The 17,743-nt window shown below is 51.7% G+C and overlaps 8 protein-coding genes across 9 annotated transcripts; 5 read left to right on the plus strand and 3 right to left on the minus strand.

Moving 5' to 3' along the window:
- Nucleotides 1–197: 197 nt before the first annotated feature.
- On the minus strand, nt 198–1,887 carry PV05_02779. 2 transcript variants are annotated; one of them, XM_013463369.1, is made up of 3 exons: nt 1,378–1,887; nt 1,143–1,333; nt 198–1,091 (listed from the first exon to the last, which is right to left on the minus strand). In XM_013463369.1, exons 1-3 carry the CDS (start codon nt 1,508–1,510, stop codon nt 324–326), a joined length of 1,092 nt encoding a protein of 363 aa, XP_013318823.1. In that variant the 5' UTR covers nt 1,511–1,887; the 3' UTR covers nt 198–323. The 2 variants fall into 2 exon arrangements, with proteins under 2 accessions (XP_013318823.1, XP_013318824.1); XM_013463370.1 differs by having other exon boundaries at nt 198–1,333.
- Nucleotides 1,888–2,798: 911 nt separating this feature from the next.
- PV05_02780 (tubulin gamma chain) lies at nt 2,799–4,990 on the plus strand. Its single transcript, XM_013463371.1, has one exon. It carries the CDS (start codon nt 2,824–2,826, stop codon nt 4,189–4,191), a length of 1,368 nt encoding a protein of 455 aa, XP_013318825.1. The 5' UTR covers nt 2,799–2,823; the 3' UTR covers nt 4,192–4,990.
- A 552-nt stretch (nt 4,991–5,542) lies between these two features.
- PV05_02781 (uncharacterized protein) lies at nt 5,543–7,827 on the plus strand. The gene is made up of 2 exons (XM_013463372.1): nt 5,543–6,295; nt 6,354–7,827. Exons 1-2 carry the CDS (start codon nt 6,196–6,198, stop codon nt 6,860–6,862), a joined length of 609 nt encoding a protein of 202 aa, XP_013318826.1. The 5' UTR covers nt 5,543–6,195; the 3' UTR covers nt 6,863–7,827.
- On the minus strand, nt 7,070–9,589 carry PV05_02782 (uncharacterized protein). The gene has a single exon (XM_013463373.1). The coding sequence runs from the start codon at nt 8,772–8,774 to the stop codon at nt 8,148–8,150; it is 627 nt and encodes a 208-aa protein (XP_013318827.1). The 5' UTR covers nt 8,775–9,589; the 3' UTR covers nt 7,070–8,147.
- Nucleotides 9,590–9,938: 349 nt separating this feature from the next.
- Nucleotides 9,939–10,869, plus strand: PV05_02783 (plasma membrane proteolipid 3). Its single transcript, XM_013463374.1, has 3 exons — nt 9,939–10,198; nt 10,269–10,403; nt 10,457–10,869. The coding sequence occupies exons 1-3, from the start codon at nt 10,182–10,184 to the stop codon at nt 10,476–10,478; spliced, it is 174 nt and encodes a 57-aa protein (XP_013318828.1). The 5' UTR covers nt 9,939–10,181; the 3' UTR covers nt 10,479–10,869.
- Nucleotides 10,870–11,285: 416 nt separating this feature from the next.
- Nucleotides 11,286–14,339, plus strand: PV05_02784 (uncharacterized protein). Its single transcript, XM_013463375.1, has 2 exons — nt 11,286–11,396; nt 11,447–14,339. Exon 2 carries the CDS (start codon nt 11,867–11,869, stop codon nt 14,120–14,122), a length of 2,256 nt encoding a protein of 751 aa, XP_013318829.1. The 5' UTR covers nt 11,286–11,396; nt 11,447–11,866; the 3' UTR covers nt 14,123–14,339.
- A 148-nt stretch (nt 14,340–14,487) lies between these two features.
- Nucleotides 14,488–17,003, plus strand: PV05_02785 (uncharacterized protein). The gene is made up of 2 exons (XM_013463376.1): nt 14,488–14,970; nt 15,052–17,003. The coding sequence occupies exons 1-2, from the start codon at nt 14,671–14,673 to the stop codon at nt 16,552–16,554; spliced, it is 1,803 nt and encodes a 600-aa protein (XP_013318830.1). The 5' UTR covers nt 14,488–14,670; the 3' UTR covers nt 16,555–17,003.
- Nucleotides 16,987–17,620, minus strand: PV05_02786 (uncharacterized protein). Its single transcript, XM_013463377.1, has 2 exons — nt 17,441–17,620; nt 16,987–17,384 (listed from the first exon to the last, which is right to left on the minus strand). Exons 1-2 carry the CDS (start codon nt 17,467–17,469, stop codon nt 17,099–17,101), a joined length of 315 nt encoding a protein of 104 aa, XP_013318831.1. The 5' UTR covers nt 17,470–17,620; the 3' UTR covers nt 16,987–17,098.
- Between the last annotated feature and the right edge of the window lie 123 nt (nt 17,621–17,743).

Here is a 17,743-nt window from a genome sequence, read left to right on the forward strand (position 1 = left end):
TTATGCAACACTCACTTAATGCAGCACCGTCAAGTTAAACACTTCTACTTCGCATCCTTCTTAGGGCGATCCACAGTCTGGCCAGTTTGCAGTCATGGACGCTGACGGCCGACAGTGTTGATGGCTCTTTTGGGTGGCTACTCAATGCACTGCCGCAAAGGCACTTACGGAGAATACTTTCGGTCTCTGAAACTTTAGGGACATCTGCAGATTTTGGCTTTTTGGATCGTGTCTACCTAGGTATCATTATATCGTGGCTTCCTGCCCCCATATCAGACGCCCTCTATAGTGACACAATAACTGGTACTCCGAAGCTATCCGGGCTACAACTGATCGATCGCCAGGCTTGCTTTGGCCCTCAAATTGTGCTCCTTGATGAAATGCTCCACTGTCTCTGGAAATCTCCGTCTGAATGAGTTAGAAAAGACGGCGATGAGTATCCAAATCCACAACATGCGCAGCCACTGCATGAGGCTTGGTCGTGCCGTCTTCTTCTTTCCGTCCCAGTTGTCGCATATCTCCTTGAATGTCTTCGGATCGTCCGTGATAACGCCATCGACAGCATGCTGTACACACCAAACCATCAAGTTCGGCTCGTTCACCGTCCACACATAAAGGGGTCTCTTAGCTTTGCGTACGTCACGCATGAACCGATTACCGACGGGACCCAAGAGTATCCATATCAGCATATTGAAGGCCACACCGGGCGTTTTCAGATATTCTCGGGCCATCGTTGTTGAAAAGCCAATGTACACAACAGGAAAGCTGGCCACGTATTTCTTGCAGAGAGGTAGGAACTTGGGAACCCAAATACCCATCAAAACACGCTCTTCCCAGGGTCGTTGGCCGGGATTTACGGACGCCAGCGTCTCTCCGATCAGTCTCATCACGTCTTCAGAGTTGTTGTCCATCTTGATGTCAAGGAGTAGCCAGATATGCTCGAGGCCAGGCTGGGCGATGTACTGGAGCAGATCAGCCAGACGCGGCATCGGCTCGTGCGGCTCTTGGATAGTACGAAGACCGGAAAGGTAGTCCCAGTCACAATCTATGATCTTCTCTTTCCGCCCAAAGCAGCGCTTTAGATCACCGTCCTCGAAATCCATCAGTTGCCTGGTTTTGGATGGTGGAAAGAGGGCTCTTACATGCGAGAGGACTACAACGCCGTCCTTAGATAGGTGTACGTCTGTTTCGATCGCGTGCGTCCCTACCTCGACAGCGCCTATGAAAGCCTTCATGGTGTTCTCAGGGTGTTTTGCTTTGTAGCCACGATGGGCGATGGTCTGAGGAAGACTTTGCGACTTGTTGTTATACGGCTTTGCCCATGTCCAGCTTGCTGCTATATTGTCAGATGGCAAGATGGGTAGAAGGGAAACCTACGCAGAGAAAAATGATGGCTCGTGGCCTGTCTTTGACTCCCGTTCCCGTATACTACTCGCTCCTGGTCCGTGGAATTGGCATCCTTCCTTAACAGAGGCGTATCGGCCTCGGATTGCAGATTTCGTTGATCCATCGTGTGCCCGGATCTGCTGAGACAAGATACTGATCTCCTCCCAGATCTGGCCTCTAGTATTAATTGGGAGGTATGTTTGTATACTCCCGTGACTCCCCTAAGTCAAAAAGAATGTGCCATCGGACGGGATGGATATTACTAGTACGTGCTATGCTGGAAACAGATGGAGAGATGCAGGGCGAAGTGTCATAAAACCATCTCAGCGACAAGGCAACCTGAGGATATCCTTCGAGAGTACAACGAGAAGTCAGTCAAGGTCGCTAGATGTCAAAGAAGACGCATTCAAGCAATTAAGCGGGATATGACAGTTTGCAAGGATGTTCGTAGCGTGACATGCAGTGAGGCGGCGAAGTCGAGCGGTAAAGCAGACGTCAATACCGATTGAGATGGCTCCCGAGCCAGGCGGGCAACAAGCTGGCGTTGCGACATCAGTCTGGGCCTTGTTTAGGCGCACCAGGCCCTGCTAGCCGTCAAATTAGGCCAGCTGCTTCTCGAAATGAAAAAGCCACACTGACCGCAACGAGGTTTACAGGCCGTAAAGCAATCTAGAAGGCATAAAAGCCCCACGAGTGTTTCGGCTGGTCAGATAGCCGGGACAGTCTGCAACAGTCGACGCAAGCGACGCGAAACGATCAATAATTAATGGTTCCGGGGGCAGTGCTTAACTCCTTGATGTCTCCGATGCCTTTCCGGTGGCGTCAGCCAAATCCTTGTTTGAGTCAAATGAAAGCGCAGATGAAGACCAGAGGGACTCGCTCACCTTCGTCAGCATGGGAGAGAGAAGCAGTCAATGAGAGTGTTGTCTTGTGCATCTATTCTTTTGCAGCGATTGAATACCGGTAGCTGTCCGTTCCCCACCTCGAAAACAGATCCAGGAGCTCTGGTCCTTTCAATTTGCACCTGAGACTGATGATACCTTACCTTGCAAGGTTGTAAAGAAGGGTGGTGCCAAGGGTCCAACCTTTGCTGAGCTTCAAAGCACTTGTCATGGCCTGCGAGATCTGGTGCCTTGCAGGCCGTTGAACCTCGAAGGCCACACCGGACCATAGGAGGGAGATAAGCTTGCCAGGTGTCGGAGTAGACTCCAGAGCAACCTACGAATATATTGTCCAGTTGACATAGTACATACAAGTAGTAGACGATGCGCAAGTATGTCCAGCATGTGATTCAATCAGGCAGTTTGACGGCAAAGATTCTGTAACTGGCCGACCCCCAGTGCTGTCCCCCACACTGACGCGTGAACTTCAATCCACGCGTTCAATTTCCGTTGTTTTGCTCACACCCTTCAGTCACTCAGCCGCCAACCCGCAGAAATGCCTCGAGAGATCATCACAATCCAGGCGGGTCAGTGTGGGAATGCAATAGGGTCCAGATTCTGGCAACAGTTATGTGAAGAGCATGGGATCAGCCGGGATGGAAACCTCGAGGACTTTGCGACAGAGGGCGGTGACCGCAAGGACGTTTTCTTCTACCAGAGCGACGATACGCGCTACATCCCTCGAGCAATTCTAGTTGATCTGGAACCACGAGTCATCAATAGCATCCAGCAGGGCCCGTACAAGAACATTTACAACCCGGAGAATTTCTTTGTGGGCGAAGATGGCATGGGCGCAGGGAACAACTGGGCGGCTGGCTACGCGGCGGGTGAAAGAGTACAGGAAGAGATCTTCGATATGATAGACCGAGAAGCCGATGGAAGTGACTCTCTCGAAGGTTTCATGCTGCTGCATTCCATTGCTGGCGGTACCGGGTCAGGCTTGGGATCGTACATGCTGGAGCGCATGAACGACCGATTCCCGAAAAAGATCATCCAGACATACTCGGTGTTCCCGGATACAGCCATTGGAGATGTCGTTGTCAACCCATACAACAGTCTGCTGACAATGCGTCGGCTGACACAGAATGCTGATTCGGTGGTGGTGCTCGACAATGGCGCTCTATCAAGGATAGCATCCGAAAGACTACATGTTCAGGAGCCGTCGTTCCAGCAGACGAATCAACTAGTCTCCACGGTCATGTCGGCGTCTACCACCACGCTTAGATATCCTGGCTACATGCACAATGACCTGGTGGGGATCATTGCTTCACTCATTCCAACTCCACGCTGTCACTTCCTCATGACTGCTTACACGCCGTTTACCGGAGACAATGTGGAGGCTGCGAAGACAGTGCGCAAGACAACCGTATTCGACGTGATGCGTCGCCTGCTGCAACCCAAGAACAGGATGGTTTCAATCAATCCGTCAAAATCATCATGCTACATCTCCATCCTCAATATCATTCAAGGAGAAGCTGATCCGACAGATGTGCACAAATCACTTCTCCGCATTAGGGAGCGTCGGATGGCTAATTTCATTCCCTGGGGTCCGGCCTCGATCCAAGTGGCCCTGACCAAGAAATCCCCGTACTTGCAGAACACCCATCGCGTTTCGGGATTGATGCTCGCCAATCACACCAGCGTGTCAACACTGTTCAGACGTATTGTCGTGCAGTACGAAAAGATGAGGAAGCGCAATGCTTATCTGGAGCAGTACAAGAAAGAAGCACCGTTCGCAGAAGGGCTGGGTGAATTCGATGAAGCGAAGGAGGTGGTCATGGGTCTGATAGCGGAGTATGAAGCTGCTGAAAAGGACGACTATCTTGACCCTGATGCTGGAGAAAAGAAGGCAGATGGATCATGAAGCAGCGGGCTCAAGCCAACCACGACAGGTATTGCATGAGACGAGCAATAACAACGACGACAGCACGTATATGACTATGATGACAACGAGCCGATTATGCAACCAAGATTCGCAGGCCCGCATAGCGAGATTTCGGGCCTTTGTTTGGTGCAAACTCGAGCCCAGAGGCAGGAAGCAGGGCAAATCAAACGCTGACTCGAGACTTTGTCCAAGAGTCAGTGGACTTGGGATTATGATGCATTGACAACATTGACAACACTGGCAAGACTTCACGATTCCAACGTTTGCTTTGACTCTTTGAGCAATGCGAACCCCACTGGACCAACCGGCGAAAAGAACCGTAGCCCGCGATCTCGGGAAGGTGCATTACTGCACTGCACATGCCGCCAGTCACAGATCCACCCCGATCGAGTTTACTGCACGCCGAAATCCCTTGACGCACATGACCGCATGACCAGTGGTTAGGCATGTCAGTAGGCGAGTTGTAACTGTCGTGGCAGCAGTCATCAGTCTCCTTTTGCATGCAGGACGGCCTGAAGAACATGTGCGCAGTCATGCTTAACGCCCGTGGTCAGCTCTCATGCATCACATGCAGCGTGTCACACTGTGGGCGGAGGACTCCTCGTTAGGAACATGAACTGAATCCTCTAGCCAGCTGTTGGCCGCATTCGGAGCCAGGAGAAGATGCGAGTAGATAGTGCCCAACTCGGGTCAAATGTATGTACGTAGTTGGCTTCCAAATTAGTGAGGCACCAAAGACCAGACCGTTGCCATTAGCGATGGCAATACCACAATGCTACTCGGTCCAAGCTCGCCGATGGCGATCCTTGGTTTTGCTGTCACGCATGCGAGACGCTGGCTTCGGTGGCCCACGCACAGACTTTGAGCACAGATAAGGCGAAGCCGAGGAGCGGTCCCAGCAATCTGGGTTGAAGTTACCACATCCGTTGAACTCGTCCTTTCCATAGACGGTCATAGAGGGCCAGAATCGCACGGCCTTCGACAGATACGATCATTATTGACCGGCGAGCCGGGAACAGGCACATCAACGTTCAACCTTAAACCGAACAGAGTGGGCTTTGTCAACCTTTGGCTCTACCAACTACCTAGGTAGTAGTATTATATAGCCAGATAGTGAGCAGAGGAAGCCATACCTCGTAAGTGCTCGTACCATGTTGCGTGGTGGATGCGTGGTAGATGCTACTCATCAGTCGACATCAGAGACGGAGTGAATCATGAACTACATGCTTCTCCCTCACATGACGGAGTACTCGTATTATTAGGTACCCAAGGCTCTTGCACTTTGCGCCACTTTGTTCAGATCCTTCCTTGTTATCCAATCTACCTCGTACTCCGTATTGCCAAGTCAGAATGAGGTCTTTCGATACCCTTACCACCTCGCTTCAGGCCGGTCTTCCGGGCCTGGCTCGTCCTTGCCGTCGCAATGTCAAACATACGGAGACACCTTCTTGCATCTGCTACGGCCTTCGATCCTCTCCACTTATTGTGAGCCCTTTAACCGCCGTGACCTATTCTTCATTCGTTCAGATCCATGTTCCCAGCTGAAGTCTCGGGTCCGTCATTCTTGCTGGGTCACGCTGGGTCCAACCCACGGAACTGGGATTGGTCATCCGCGTTTCTTGGTACTGCATCCCTCTCCATCCGTTGTCCGCCTCGTTGATTGCCTCAGCCACCCTGTCACGATCTTTGGCACTGGTCGGATAACTACATGACACATCTGCGCTTCTTCAAGCTCTCTTCTCTTTCACATACGCAACCACTGCCTTGACAACGCAAACAGCCAAATATTTCAATTACCAGCAAAGAGTTTCTTGTTACTGCCTTCAGCACAAGCTCACGCGCTCATCCATCGATCTCTCTGCTACTCCGCATTATCTGATCATCAGTCACGAGCCTGTCAGGGACCTTCCAACCTCTTATCTACCGCTCGACTTCCGCCTCAGTTCAACAGCTTATTACCCTGAGCCACATACAAATCACACCATGTCGCGTTCTCGCTCAGGTTCTGCTACTTCCAACGTCTCTAACAAGGAGCTCCCTGCCGATAGCATGGCAATCCAGGTCACCATTAGTGGTGGCAAGAGTGAGTTCGCCGCAGGAAGCAACGGATTGCCATCAGATGACTAACATGTTTCTCGCAGCGATAAAACTGAACGTCCGACCAGTCCACACGATCTCCAACGTCCTTGAATTCCTGTCAGCTTCCACAAATCTGCCTGCGGACAGCCAGCTTATGCTCGACGGGAAACCCCTCGAACCTTCCACTACAGTCGCAGAGCTCAAACTCGAAGAGTCATCCACACTACAATTATCATCTCCTTCAAGGAGTACTACACCTACACAATCATCATCGTCCGACATGGTCACACAAAAGCCCTCCATATCATCTGCGTCGACACCCACCACTTCTGGCGCTGCCACGCCGACCAAGAAGAAGTCAAACAAGCCGCGATGCTCGAAGGGGGGTTGCAAAGCACCTGCTCAGCCGATCGTCGGAGATTGCGGTTTCTGCCAGAAGCGCTTCTGCGGAAAACATCGAATGTTGGAGTCACACAACTGCGAGGGTCTGGAAGACGCACGACGTGCAGACAAGGATAGGAATGCTGCAAAGCTGGAAGGAGAGCGAACCCTCATGCTTCGCGGTTTATAAATTCGCCCACTCAGCGCTTGCCAAGGGAATCTTCAGTAGACTCGACATAATCGAGATGCTGGGGGCCTAGCTGACGGCCGAAGAGTCGTCCACTGTTGCTTCTTGCTTTTTGTTGGCTGCACCTGGCGTCACGGTGCCACGGGAGGTGATCTGGGCATTATGGATCTGGGACTGGGCTGGCAACGGATTGCCCTTTGTATCGAAGGTTCTGGTTCAGCAACAGGTCAATATTGGCCGGATATGGAATTCAAGCAATGGAATGGTGATGTTTGCAAGCGGATTCCAAACTATTCTGATCGGCCGGTCTGGATTTGAGCTAATTATGGCCGGAATGCAACATCGGTATTTGATGATCCGAAAGGTATCTAGATATCCCAAGCCTGAGTGGTTTCAAAGATAGATTAATGCAACTCCCCAGTCCATGGAAATTCGGATCGGCGAGCAGACACATGAAACTGGTAGATGGCGATCCCACGTGCTCACTGATCAGGGAATAATAGTGCTGGCCACACCTGGCATATTCAGCCTCGCGCCGCGAAATTGACAACAGTCGAAGACTATTTGACCATTCGGTTTTCAGATATACTCTGTGTCTGGCCTCGGTACCAAACGGCAAGCATGTGTTCGCTTAGAGTACACCCCAATTGTCCCCCAAAGTCGACGTGATATGTTATATTGCTCTGACTTGGAATGCCACGCCACATCCCCCAGACGAGATTGTTTCCACAGTGTCGTATGTCACTGAGATTGACATTGGCTTTGCGGGCTGTGTCGAACAGAAAGTTATGCATCAGCTGTGCGATGATCTGTCCTGCTGATTTCCGTGTCTTAGCCCCAGGGAGGGCATTTCATTTCTATGATCCATCAAATCATCACGTCGAGACCTGATGGACTTTTGGGCCACAGCGGCTGGAGTAAATTCTTCACAGCTCGAGAGTGAAGTCTGCGTGACCAACCGACGTAGTACAAAGAGCCCTCTGGTGAGCTCAATGACCTAGTCACGGAGAAGTGGTCAGTATCGTGGTGCAGCTTTTCGCCATCTTGATCTCGACAGTGAAGGACCATTGTTGGGCTTAGGATGGCTAGAAATAGTCAGAGGGACGGCTCATTGAGACGAGGAGTACTCCGTAGCCATCAGAACAATTCCTGTCGTGCGCTCCTTCTCACTAGCTGTCCGTGCCGTGCTACCAAGATTTCGCGCCTTGATCTCGGCAAGAGAACCTCCGCACCGAGCTGATATTTTTGAAAATGGTTGAGAGAGGTCCTCCAGTCTCCTCCACAGACATCAAGGCGTAGTCTCCCGGTTCTCCCAGAAGTTGAACGTGCTGATCTGCTTGTCATTCCACTGATGGGCACCACCGTTGGGTTCCTCCTGGAACCGACCGGCATCCCGCTTTCGCTTGCAATACTTCCTGGCGCAAGTCTCGACGGCACTCCAGTCCTCGGGCTTCAGGTAGCTCTTGACGGACTTGTTATCCTCCAACACTTTGATGAAGGCCTCGCGGGCCCACGTGAGACAATTAAATGCTGAGTCATCCTCTCGAAGAGCGATGTCCCTCAGTAAGGACTGCAAACGGAATTCATCGGTGACTTTGGCGACAGTGACGCGGACCAGGCCGGTTTGGGCTCCAGGATTCGAAGGGATGTCTTGTTCCTCGTAGAAGTACTTGCGGGCGCCGTGGTCAGTGTGCGCGATATGATAACGGACTCCAGGGTCTTTTCTCTCGGCTGTTTGCGGTCCGACGACAATCGACCAGTGGTACGAGTCGCAATCGAAATTGCTGCGGAAAGATGAGACTGTTGAGGACCCGCCACGTGGATAGAGAGCGATATATAGCCGAGGTTTGTCTCTTGACGAGCTGGCTGATATGGACCGGATGAATTGCGGTCTCGAGGTGGATGTCGAGATCATGGCTGGTTGTGGAGGCTTGACGCCTCAGATAAGTTGACTTTCAAGTGTTTGATGAGACGACGAGCGTGCTGCATTCATCAGAGATGGACGAACGCATGTTGAGAGACAGCTCTGAAGCTACGAGACCTGTGCTGAATACGAGGCTAAATTGCCTTGAAGATCGGGAGTGTGAGGAGGGATCGAGCGAAAGAGCGCCCGTTGGCTGGTTTGGTCTTCTGGCTAACTGATTTGCTCTGGTCAAATCGCTTTAGCGAAAGACATCCTCGGCGACCCGCCAAAGAGAAAAGCGGGACTTTGGAGCTTCACACTCTTTGCGGCTGCATTAAGTGTCCATAACGAGGAAGCATTGGTCTGGTACTCTCAAACGTACAGGTGTTTGCGCGAGATTGTATCGCCTCGGCTGGACAGAATTTGCTTGCATGCACTTAGATCCCATCTCGCCCTTCCTAGAGGATGTCACGTGAAGCACGTGAGCAGATGAACTGGTAGCCGAAGTACTCACATACGTAGGTAGTACTTCCAAGGTACGTAGCTACTACTCTTACTCGAGGCTCAGCAATCGTGTTGGCTGTTCCGTTGCTTCCGTTACCAAGAGCATCACGAGCTCATATGACTAGTATAACGTATGCTCCTAGGTCTGGTTTTCGGCATAGCAGAATGAATGATATCAGACCGCAACTTGCCGAGGCCTATGTCTGAAAGCTGCTGGGCTTGCGTGAATGATTGTCGCTTTTAGGTCCTTTTGCACTTTCGTGATCTTCAGCATCGAAGTTGGAAGCTTTTGAGAATATTCATATTCATCAAGGACACTCCAACGACTGTGCCACATCTCTAGACGTAGCTAGCCCGGATATGTCGGAGACACAGCTGACGAATTGAGCCAGAATTAGAACGAACGACAATACCAGCCACAATATGTGGCTGTGTAGTTGACGAAACAGAAAGCTTGAAGCCGAAGAAGAAGGATTGATTTGTTGAGAGGAAGCATATCTGTGGCGCCGACGAGTCTAAGATTCCAAGGGGGAGATGAAGGCGTGAGGATGACAGGATGAAACGGAACAAAAACCAGGCAAATCGACGTCATGTGGACATTGTGGCCAAGGGAAGCTCGTCGTATTGTGTCATTGGCACGTAGCGCTCCTTCGTACTTGTAATCACCCGCAGCGACGCCTATCCATCCTGCGGGAGTCACCCGAAAGCCCCCAAGGCAGTTAATCACCTAATTAATCCATAATCCCAGTCCCAGCCACGGGAACTCCCTCACTGCTATTCTGTGCCTGCTCTTATATCTGCCCCTTGCGTCGCACTCTTTTCTTCCTCTCCCAACAACACAGTAATTCCAGTTGCCCTACCGAAGCTCTACACTTCCGTCGATCCGACCGTCCATCAACGCTCAACACCGTCAACATGCCTTTTACCGCATCGTGAGTATTCTCCTTCCGCCAGCTTCTGCCCACTCTTCTGCGACGCGCAAAGCTGACACACATCATCTAGCGATATCTGCAAGATCATCCTCGCCATCATCCTCCCTCCTCTAGGTGTCTTTCTCGAGCGAGGATGCAACGCTGATTTCTTCATCAACATCCTGCTCACCATCTTGGGTTACATTCCGGGTATCATCCACGCTCTGTAAGTTTGGATGCGGTCATCATCTGTATTCAGAAGCTAATACACCTCACCAGCTACATCATTCTGAAGTATTGAGCGAGGGCTCAAAATGATCTCCCCTACTATACCACCGACTACCACCCCAGCCCGCGAGGACCGACCCAACCTCGTTTCCAAAGCTTGATATCCCACCCCCGCCTTTTGATTCCCCAAACATGCTACAGCAGACCTCGATCAGTGCGTCCATCAACGTCTCCACACACGCATGAAATTGATCAAGAATCCGACAGAAGTTGGATCATGCGAGACTCAGAACGACCAGTGATGCGAATGGACTGGTGTAACATGGTCAAACCCATAACTCGTTTGCTGGACGGATAGGCACAGAACCGTTCAACTTCGGCGCACATAGGACACGGGCTGGAGCACGTGGGCTTGGATGTGTAAACACCTTAATAGCAGCATAATGAGACACTGTTTTTACTAATTCTGAATCCTTCGCCCATCCCTGTTTTCTTGGTTCACTGCCCTACAAGTCTCCTGATCTACTTCCGGGCAGCTATCTGTGTGAATGAGCCGCATCAGTGGTGGTGAAACCGAAGTCCAAGTTCGGATTCCGCCCTTCCGAAACCCCTGGATTTGTATTGCTGAGACTCGAAATCGGGCCCGTCGAGTATCTAAACGAGTATTTGCGTCATGATGCGGGACACAGATTGAAGGGCTGTGAATCGAGAACAATAATAAGGATTCTGTGAGCATGACTGTCGAGATCACCTAGACAATGAATGGCCTGATGACCATAGTAGGACCAATATCACTCGGTGGTACGGAGTATCAGGAGACCTAACAAGTACCAAGTGAAATCGTTCTTGCAGTGACCAAGTCCACATTAACATGCGCTCAGTAAACAAAGGGTTTCTCCCAGTATGGCCTTTCCAAATCAATCGGATGCTCACCATCAGCATATCAGCAATCTTGTTGCAAGCGCCCGTTACCGGGCCAAGTCGTTGTCAGGCAAGTTATTGGAGCCTCCTCTGGTCACGTGTATTGGCTAAGCCTTGGAGGCCTCGAGGGTTTTTATCCCTTAGCGCCCTAATGATGATGCTCTGCAAGTTTCAAGAATACTCAACCTACGATTGAAGCGAAGGTCGACGGTTTCGCGCGCGCCTGGAAAGCTATATGGCAGCCCCAGTTTCAAGCCGCCATCGTCATTGTCTACCGGAAAATGTGTTCCTGGCACAATGTCATCCGATCCCTTGTCGAGGGGCCAGGTAAGTCGACTTCAGACTCGGGATCCCTAGAACCCCCTTGAAGCGTATATCTGTTTCCGGGGACCCTCAGAAATTCAGTTTGTGGTCTCTGTTTGTCCCTACGTCCCTCCATCTTCGCGTGCAGAGATACCATCGTTCGCAGACCATATTCCGGAAACGGTCGAGACCGCATCGAGATGAACCAACAACAATGACAAAGACCGGCCCCTCGAGATGCGTTACCGACCATGGACAGCTCCCAGTCCGGCGGCCGTCGTCGATCATGGCGACCTACTTCGTGCTCGAGCAGACTCGACGACCACCTGTCTCCCTTCGTCTCTTCTCTCCCTCGTCCCGAACTGCGCAGTCGCCTGCATTCAAAGTTTCGCAGCTACCAACTACCCAGGAAGTACCTGTGCAGACCTCGCAAACCTCAACAATCTGTGCATTCAAGATAACACTTCAGGCCTTACAATTGGAGAAGGTGGCCTACAGTGTGTCGTGTCGTTCTGTACAGGAAGAGATCAGCTAGACTCCCGAGTATACAACGTGTGTGATGGTATAGCAGGAGCTCAGCCTAAGACTGCCCGTACACTGACTGCAACCATCTTTGGATCCTCGACCACAGCATCTTCCACAATGGAGAACCTACCACCAACCATAGGCACTCCTACTGCTACAGAACAGATTAGCACCATTGTTATGGCTACGCCTTCTTCTCCGACATCAGCACCCAACTCCGCAAATCCTGCGGCGTCCACCGCATTTCCCTCCGACTCCAATACATCTTTCCGCCCCGGCTCGTCCTCCACCATGTCAGCTATCCCTTCTAGCACAGCTCTCAATACTAGCATGTCAGACCGGGCGTCCTCGAAACCTGTACTCAGTACTGCGCAAATCACGGGCATTGCAGTTGGTGGTGCCGCAACGGCAGTGGTTGTGTTCACTTTGCTCATGCTCGTCTACTGTCTGCGCAAAAAGCGCCGTGAGCGACGTCGTAGCCAGAGACGGTCACGGTTGGTGGAGCCAACTCCTCCAAACTATCAAAGTCCTCAGAAGAGAACAACTCCAACATTTGGCGACATGACATCGTCCCTGACGGCCCCAACGACCAACCAACGTTTCTACGCGACGCAGCAATCTATGGAAGAAAAGCGGCGAAGCTTTTGGCGCAGGAGCATCAGACCTGAAGAGATAGGTGTGGCCATTTCTCCCAAAATGCCCGGAGAGGGGTCTCCGGTAAGCGCGACGTCACAACAGAGTATGTCGCGGCTTTTACCAGCAGCGCCCAGCCGAGCTCTCTGGCCTGCTCCCCTTGACCTGGAAGCCACCAGAGAGCGGAAAGGATATAGCCGGAGGCCACTTAGTGATGCCACCTTACTTGACGAAGAGGCAGAAACAAAGGCTATGGAATCCGGATCGATCATGGTTGATAATCAGCCATTCATTCTCGAAAAGCCACCGGCAGCCAAGAGGCAGAGAATGATTCCGCCACCACTGAGACTGCCCATTGTACCTGAAAACAGTACTAGAACTCCAACCCAGGCGGTACGGATACCTCTTACGCCGACTTACGACAACGGAAACGTCAATCTTATCTCACCTCCGCGCGGGTTCTGGTCTCCGCCATCGAGAGCTCCCAATGCCGGGGAAGCCTCACAAGGCGGTGCACCGCAAATTCCAATATCTGAGCGTAGATTGGCCCCTTCTTCGACTTATGCGAATAGGAATGTCGTGCGAAAGAATCCTCCGGGCAGGCTACCTCTTCGTGCCGTCAACAGTCAAATCTCAGCACCAATGAGACAGCAACAGCTCGTGCCGCCGCCTGCAGCAAGAATCGCGGTTCCTGCTCTTGAGAGACCGGGTTCCGCCAGTTCTGTCTACACCGAGATCGAAGAAGACACTACACCAGAGGAAGTCAACAAGCAGCTGGGACTGAGAGCAAATCCACCCACGCCATCTATCTTCACAGGTAAGCTAGTCGAGCTCTATCCTAGCCAGGAGAGTCCAATCAGAGACCTGAAATACCCTTCGATTCCTCGCTCGGCCGCTGTTTCGCGACAAGCGGAGAAGCCTGCACAACCACGAAGCCCGCCTATTGTTCGCCTCCCTCTCGCTGGGTCAACGAGAGATCAACTTGTACGTGCCGAGGCAAGCTTCATGCAGACAGACACGACTTCATCCGACGGTTACTTATCCGATGACACCATCGAATGGCCAGTGCCACCGTTATCTCAAGCCGACTCCAGACGAGGCACAATGCTATCGCCAGGTATCCTTAAATCAAGTATGGCCAAGGTCCGAACCAACGCCACAGACGGAAAGAGACGACCACTGTCTCAAATGATGAGTCCCTCCCTGAACGAGGTGTTGAGCCCCGAAGCCAAACCGACGAAGCTCACCGTCCCTCAAAGGTCCCCGTCAACCAAAGCGCGCCTCACGCCAAGCAAATCAAAGACTGGAGACCTCTATCTGACGGTTGAGATTTAGCGGCACGCAAGCTTTGAATTCCCAGTATGAAAGAAGTTTCAAATTCTGGGAGAATGTATTAGTAGCTTAGATGTTATCACGGTCATACCCATATTCACGAAGATTACCCTGTACAATATACAGCAGACAAGGCCCCCAGACTGGTTAAACAAGACCAGAGAGACAGGCAACAGGAGAAAAGTATGATGAGATAGCCACGAAATTCCAATGCAATGTGCAAAAGGTCCAGCTCTCAGACTGTAGGGTCCGCTTGTGTGGAAGTTGTCGGTCAACCTCCACAAGATAAATATGGGGAAGTTTCCAAGCGACGCAACATATCTTCGTTTCTAGCTAGCTTCGTTTTCTCATCACGACCTTCCCATCTACTCGTAATTCATTTTCTTAAACCTCCAGACCCAGATCCAGGCCCGCCCGCATCATAGTGGAACATGACGATATTTCCCTTTATCGACTTCCCTACGATCAGCTAGCTCTCACCTGTCGGCAAAGTCGTGTGACCACGCTGTCCGGGCGAGAACTTATACCTACAATATCCACCTGGTCGAGTCATGCCCACACCTAGTAGATCAATCCGTGGATGTCTTTGCTTGGGCAAGAGCAACTCCAATGCCTTCAGAACACTAGGTGGTTATCACAGAAAACATGTTGTGCCAGTGACAACACGAGGCTTCTCCCAGGGGGCGATTATTTGCCAAGATGATATAGCTTCTTCTACCACCAGAGGAACGCCGCCAGGCCGGTTGTCAAAAGAGGAGTTCAACAGACAGAAGGCCCATGGGGAAAGGCTTCGAAATAAAGACCAACTGGCCGTGGGTATGACCTGGCTGGCAGAACATCCCTCCCTTGTGGTAAGTATCATCTGTGCTAGGTTCTGTGTCCTTCCTCCTGCCCCCTGCAAAGAGGCCGACTAACACTGGAAATGTGCTTAGAGGCCCCAAGATATATTGCCGCATGTCGAACAATACTGCTACAATCAACATAGGCTCATTAAAACCATCGTACTCTTGGCCACTCCGTCTTTTGCGCGTTTTCTGGATCCTGATACTTTTCTCAAGCCTCTCCTCGAGAAGTTGTTTGGGAACGTAACAGCTACTACAGGCGAAGAATTGCGAATTATTGTCAATACTGCCGCTGCTGTGGTCGATGCCATTCCCGTGCCTCGGAGCAGGGATATCCACCCTGAGTCTCAGATCGCACAAGGCCTGGCACTGCTGATGACAGGCGACATGTTCGCTTCTGCAAGAGACGCCTCCGCCAACGAAGGAAATGACCATCCAGCCATAATCGAATTTGTCTCTCGAGACAGTAAAAGTTACCTGACGATATCATCGAGAAATACCAGCCGCCATATCAGTCTCCAAGTTGCGAACACGTTGTTCCTGAACGGCCAGAGGGACACAATGCTACATCATGTCTGGGACATATATCTCGGGGACTCAGGACCAAAGATACAACGTGACGACACCAGTCGTGCTCGGTATCTCAGGGTACCACTTACCTGTTCCCCGGACTCATTTCTCCATGGTCACGTTCCACTTCGGGGCTTAACACCTGAGCGGGTGATCTCCAGGTGCATGGGTAACGTCCTGGCAGAGATTGAAATTGACGGAAAGTCGGTCCCAGCCTCGCAAGAGCTTGAAGAAGCCGTCACAAAGCACGTAGCCTCGGAGCCCGGTGGTGGACCTGTTCTGGTCTATGCCTTGATCCGCCCGCCCGGTATGCGGCCAGCAACCGAGCAAGCAAAGCGCGACGCGGGGGTGAAGTCGATCTCCGCCGTCCTTTCTGAGATCTGGCGAGGTGCAAGGCTGCATAAGGTGACTGGCGGCGGAGGAGGTTGGGGCAAGAAAAAAGGGCTCCTATCACTGGACACAGCGGTCGATTTAAAGGCAGGTGAGGCAAAAACCATGCTATTCCCCGACCTTGATGATGATGACTCGACGCCCTTCGAAATGAAGTCTCAAGCTATGATACCGGAGGGGAGCACTATCGAATTTCTTCTTCACATAAAGGAGGAGATACGTCAGACCGAAGCCCACTTCTCGAATCCAGAAGATCCTCCACCTTGGGACCGAATCTCGAAACGGAAATGGGTCTTTGGTACAGCGTCTCCTGCAGAACACCCAAAGCTCCGTGCGGCAAAGGATTTCAACCGTGACGACTTCTCTGGGGTCATGTTCCTGCCCGACTTCTTTGGTATGGTGTCTTACGGCAATGTGGCTTTGGGGTCAGATGAGACACCAGGCCGGGTCGAATGGTATGTCCCAGATAGCCCGCCGCTTAAGGTTTTCAGAACCCGCCTGGATGTGCCTGATTCACGTCTCATCATGAAGTCTCGGGCGAGTCCTGCCAAAGAACTTTTGCCGTCCGCAAAGTCTCTTCTTGATAATGGCGACTTGCGGAAGGCCGTGAACCGGCGGGGCACAAATGCTTGACCGTATCGTGAGGATGCTGTCGATGGCACTTGTCGGTCCTCGTACAACGTCCTTCACACCAGGGATGACAGTCTGACAGTGGATGGACTTACAAATCAGTCTTCGAAATTGAGTGGCCGGCATCGGTGGAAAGGATCCCCTTCTGCCATCTCAACGAGCCAAGTATTCTTCTGGAGAGGCACAACTGCTGAATTGCGAGCGTACTTGGCTGGACGGTATCACTTTCATGGACCAGGCTGTCCTACCTCGTAGTCGGGCGACGACGACTCGAGGGGAGCGGACAGTCAGTTACTAGTCAGCGAACGGGCAATGGGACGATAGAGACGATGTTTGCAAAGCACGTCCAACCATTGAGAGGCTCCTTACTATGCACGTAGACTAGAGCAGGGAATATCTTCTTCGTCGGAGGTTTGGCGTTTTGTACAAATATCAGCCAGCGATTACCACGGTATATTACAAGGTAACTCATGTTGAAGAGCTGTACAATTAATGACGGAAATCTTGACCTGTGACCGCAGACAGAGCCATATGCCCGTCGGCGGCTTTAGCATTTTGATTCAAGCATATCGACATCTAACTCTTCCATGACCTGTAAGACCACGCCGAGTGATTCCATGAAGCCATTGACGGCGACTCGAAGCATTCGATTAGTCGTGGCGCTGTACTCGGTCCGCAATATGATACTGCTCTCGTCCTCATCCCCAGCATTGCCCTCGCGATCAACCAAGGAAAATCTTCGACGAACAAGAGGAGACAACTCTGCATCAACCTGCAGAGCCCGCATGGCAGTGGAAGCTAGACGATGATCGAGAAGAGGAACGTCGATCACTCTGCAAGAGGCAATCAGTTATGGTGGACCGTATTAGAGTGCCCAGAGGGTACGCACAATGAGCAGGGGAATTCGGAGGCTGCCATTGCGCGCCTCTGCACCACCACAGAGGGTGCGTCGCTGAAAAGACGGGACACTCTGGCAGAGAGTGTGGGCAGACTTTGCCAACACCAAAAGAGGTGTAGGTGTTGTTCTGCAGGCTTGGTTGCGAGGGTCACAGGGTGTTTTGGGTGAGTGACGAAAAGGCGGGAAATCTTTGGATCTGATACACCGGCAGATTCGCCGCTTTGTGTGGTTGCTGAGCAACACTTTCGCCTAGTAGCCTCATAACATCTCGCCGTTTCTCCTTGGGCTTCAACT

Source organism: Exophiala xenobiotica, assembly GCF_000835505.1.
Source record: "Exophiala xenobiotica strain CBS 118157 unplaced genomic scaffold supercont1.2, whole genome shotgun sequence".
Taxonomy (NCBI): domain Eukaryota; kingdom Fungi; phylum Ascomycota; class Eurotiomycetes; order Chaetothyriales; family Herpotrichiellaceae; genus Exophiala; species Exophiala xenobiotica.

Bases quoted from the DNA above. Each gene is read 5' to 3' on its own strand.
- PV05_02781 (XM_013463372.1), top strand. From the start codon at position 6,196: ATGTCGCGTTCTCGCTCAGGTTCTGCTACTTCCAACGTCTCTAACAAG. The intron at 6,296-6,353 runs GTGAGTTCGCCG...TGTTTCTCGCAG, and splicing joins CACCATTAGTGGTGGCAAGA to CGATAAAACTGAACGTCCGA.
- PV05_02786 (XM_013463377.1), bottom strand. From the start codon at position 17,469: ATGGCAGCCTCCGAATTCCCCTGCTCATT. The intron at 17,385-17,440 runs GTGCGTACCCTC...TGCCTCTTGCAG, and splicing joins TCCGAATTCCCCTGCTCATT to AGTGATCGACGTTCCTCTTC.
- PV05_02785 (XM_013463376.1), top strand. From the start codon at position 14,671: ATGCCCACACCTAGTAGATCAATCCGTGGATGTCTTTGCTTGGGCAAG. The intron at 14,971-15,051 runs GTAAGTATCATC...AAATGTGCTTAG, and splicing joins CAGAACATCCCTCCCTTGTG to AGGCCCCAAGATATATTGCC.
- PV05_02780 (XM_013463371.1), top strand. From the start codon at position 2,824: ATGCCTCGAGAGATCATCACAATCCAGGCGGGTCAGTGTGGGAATGCA.
- PV05_02779 (XM_013463370.1), bottom strand. From the start codon at position 1,510: ATGGATCAACGAAATCTGCAATCCGAGGCCGATACGCCTCTGTTAAGG. The intron at 1,334-1,377 runs GTAGGTTTCCCT...ACAATATAGCAG, and splicing joins GAGCCATCATTTTTCTCTGC to CAAGCTGGACATGGGCAAAG.
- PV05_02784 (XM_013463375.1), top strand. From the start codon at position 11,867: ATGCGTTACCGACCATGGACAGCTCCCAGTCCGGCGGCCGTCGTCGAT.
- PV05_02783 (XM_013463374.1), top strand. The intron at 10,404-10,456 runs GTAAGTTTGGAT...ACACCTCACCAG, and splicing joins CCGGGTATCATCCACGCTCT to CTACATCATTCTGAAGTATT.
- PV05_02782 (XM_013463373.1), bottom strand. From the start codon at position 8,774: ATGATCTCGACATCCACCTCGAGACCGCAATTCATCCGGTCCATATCA.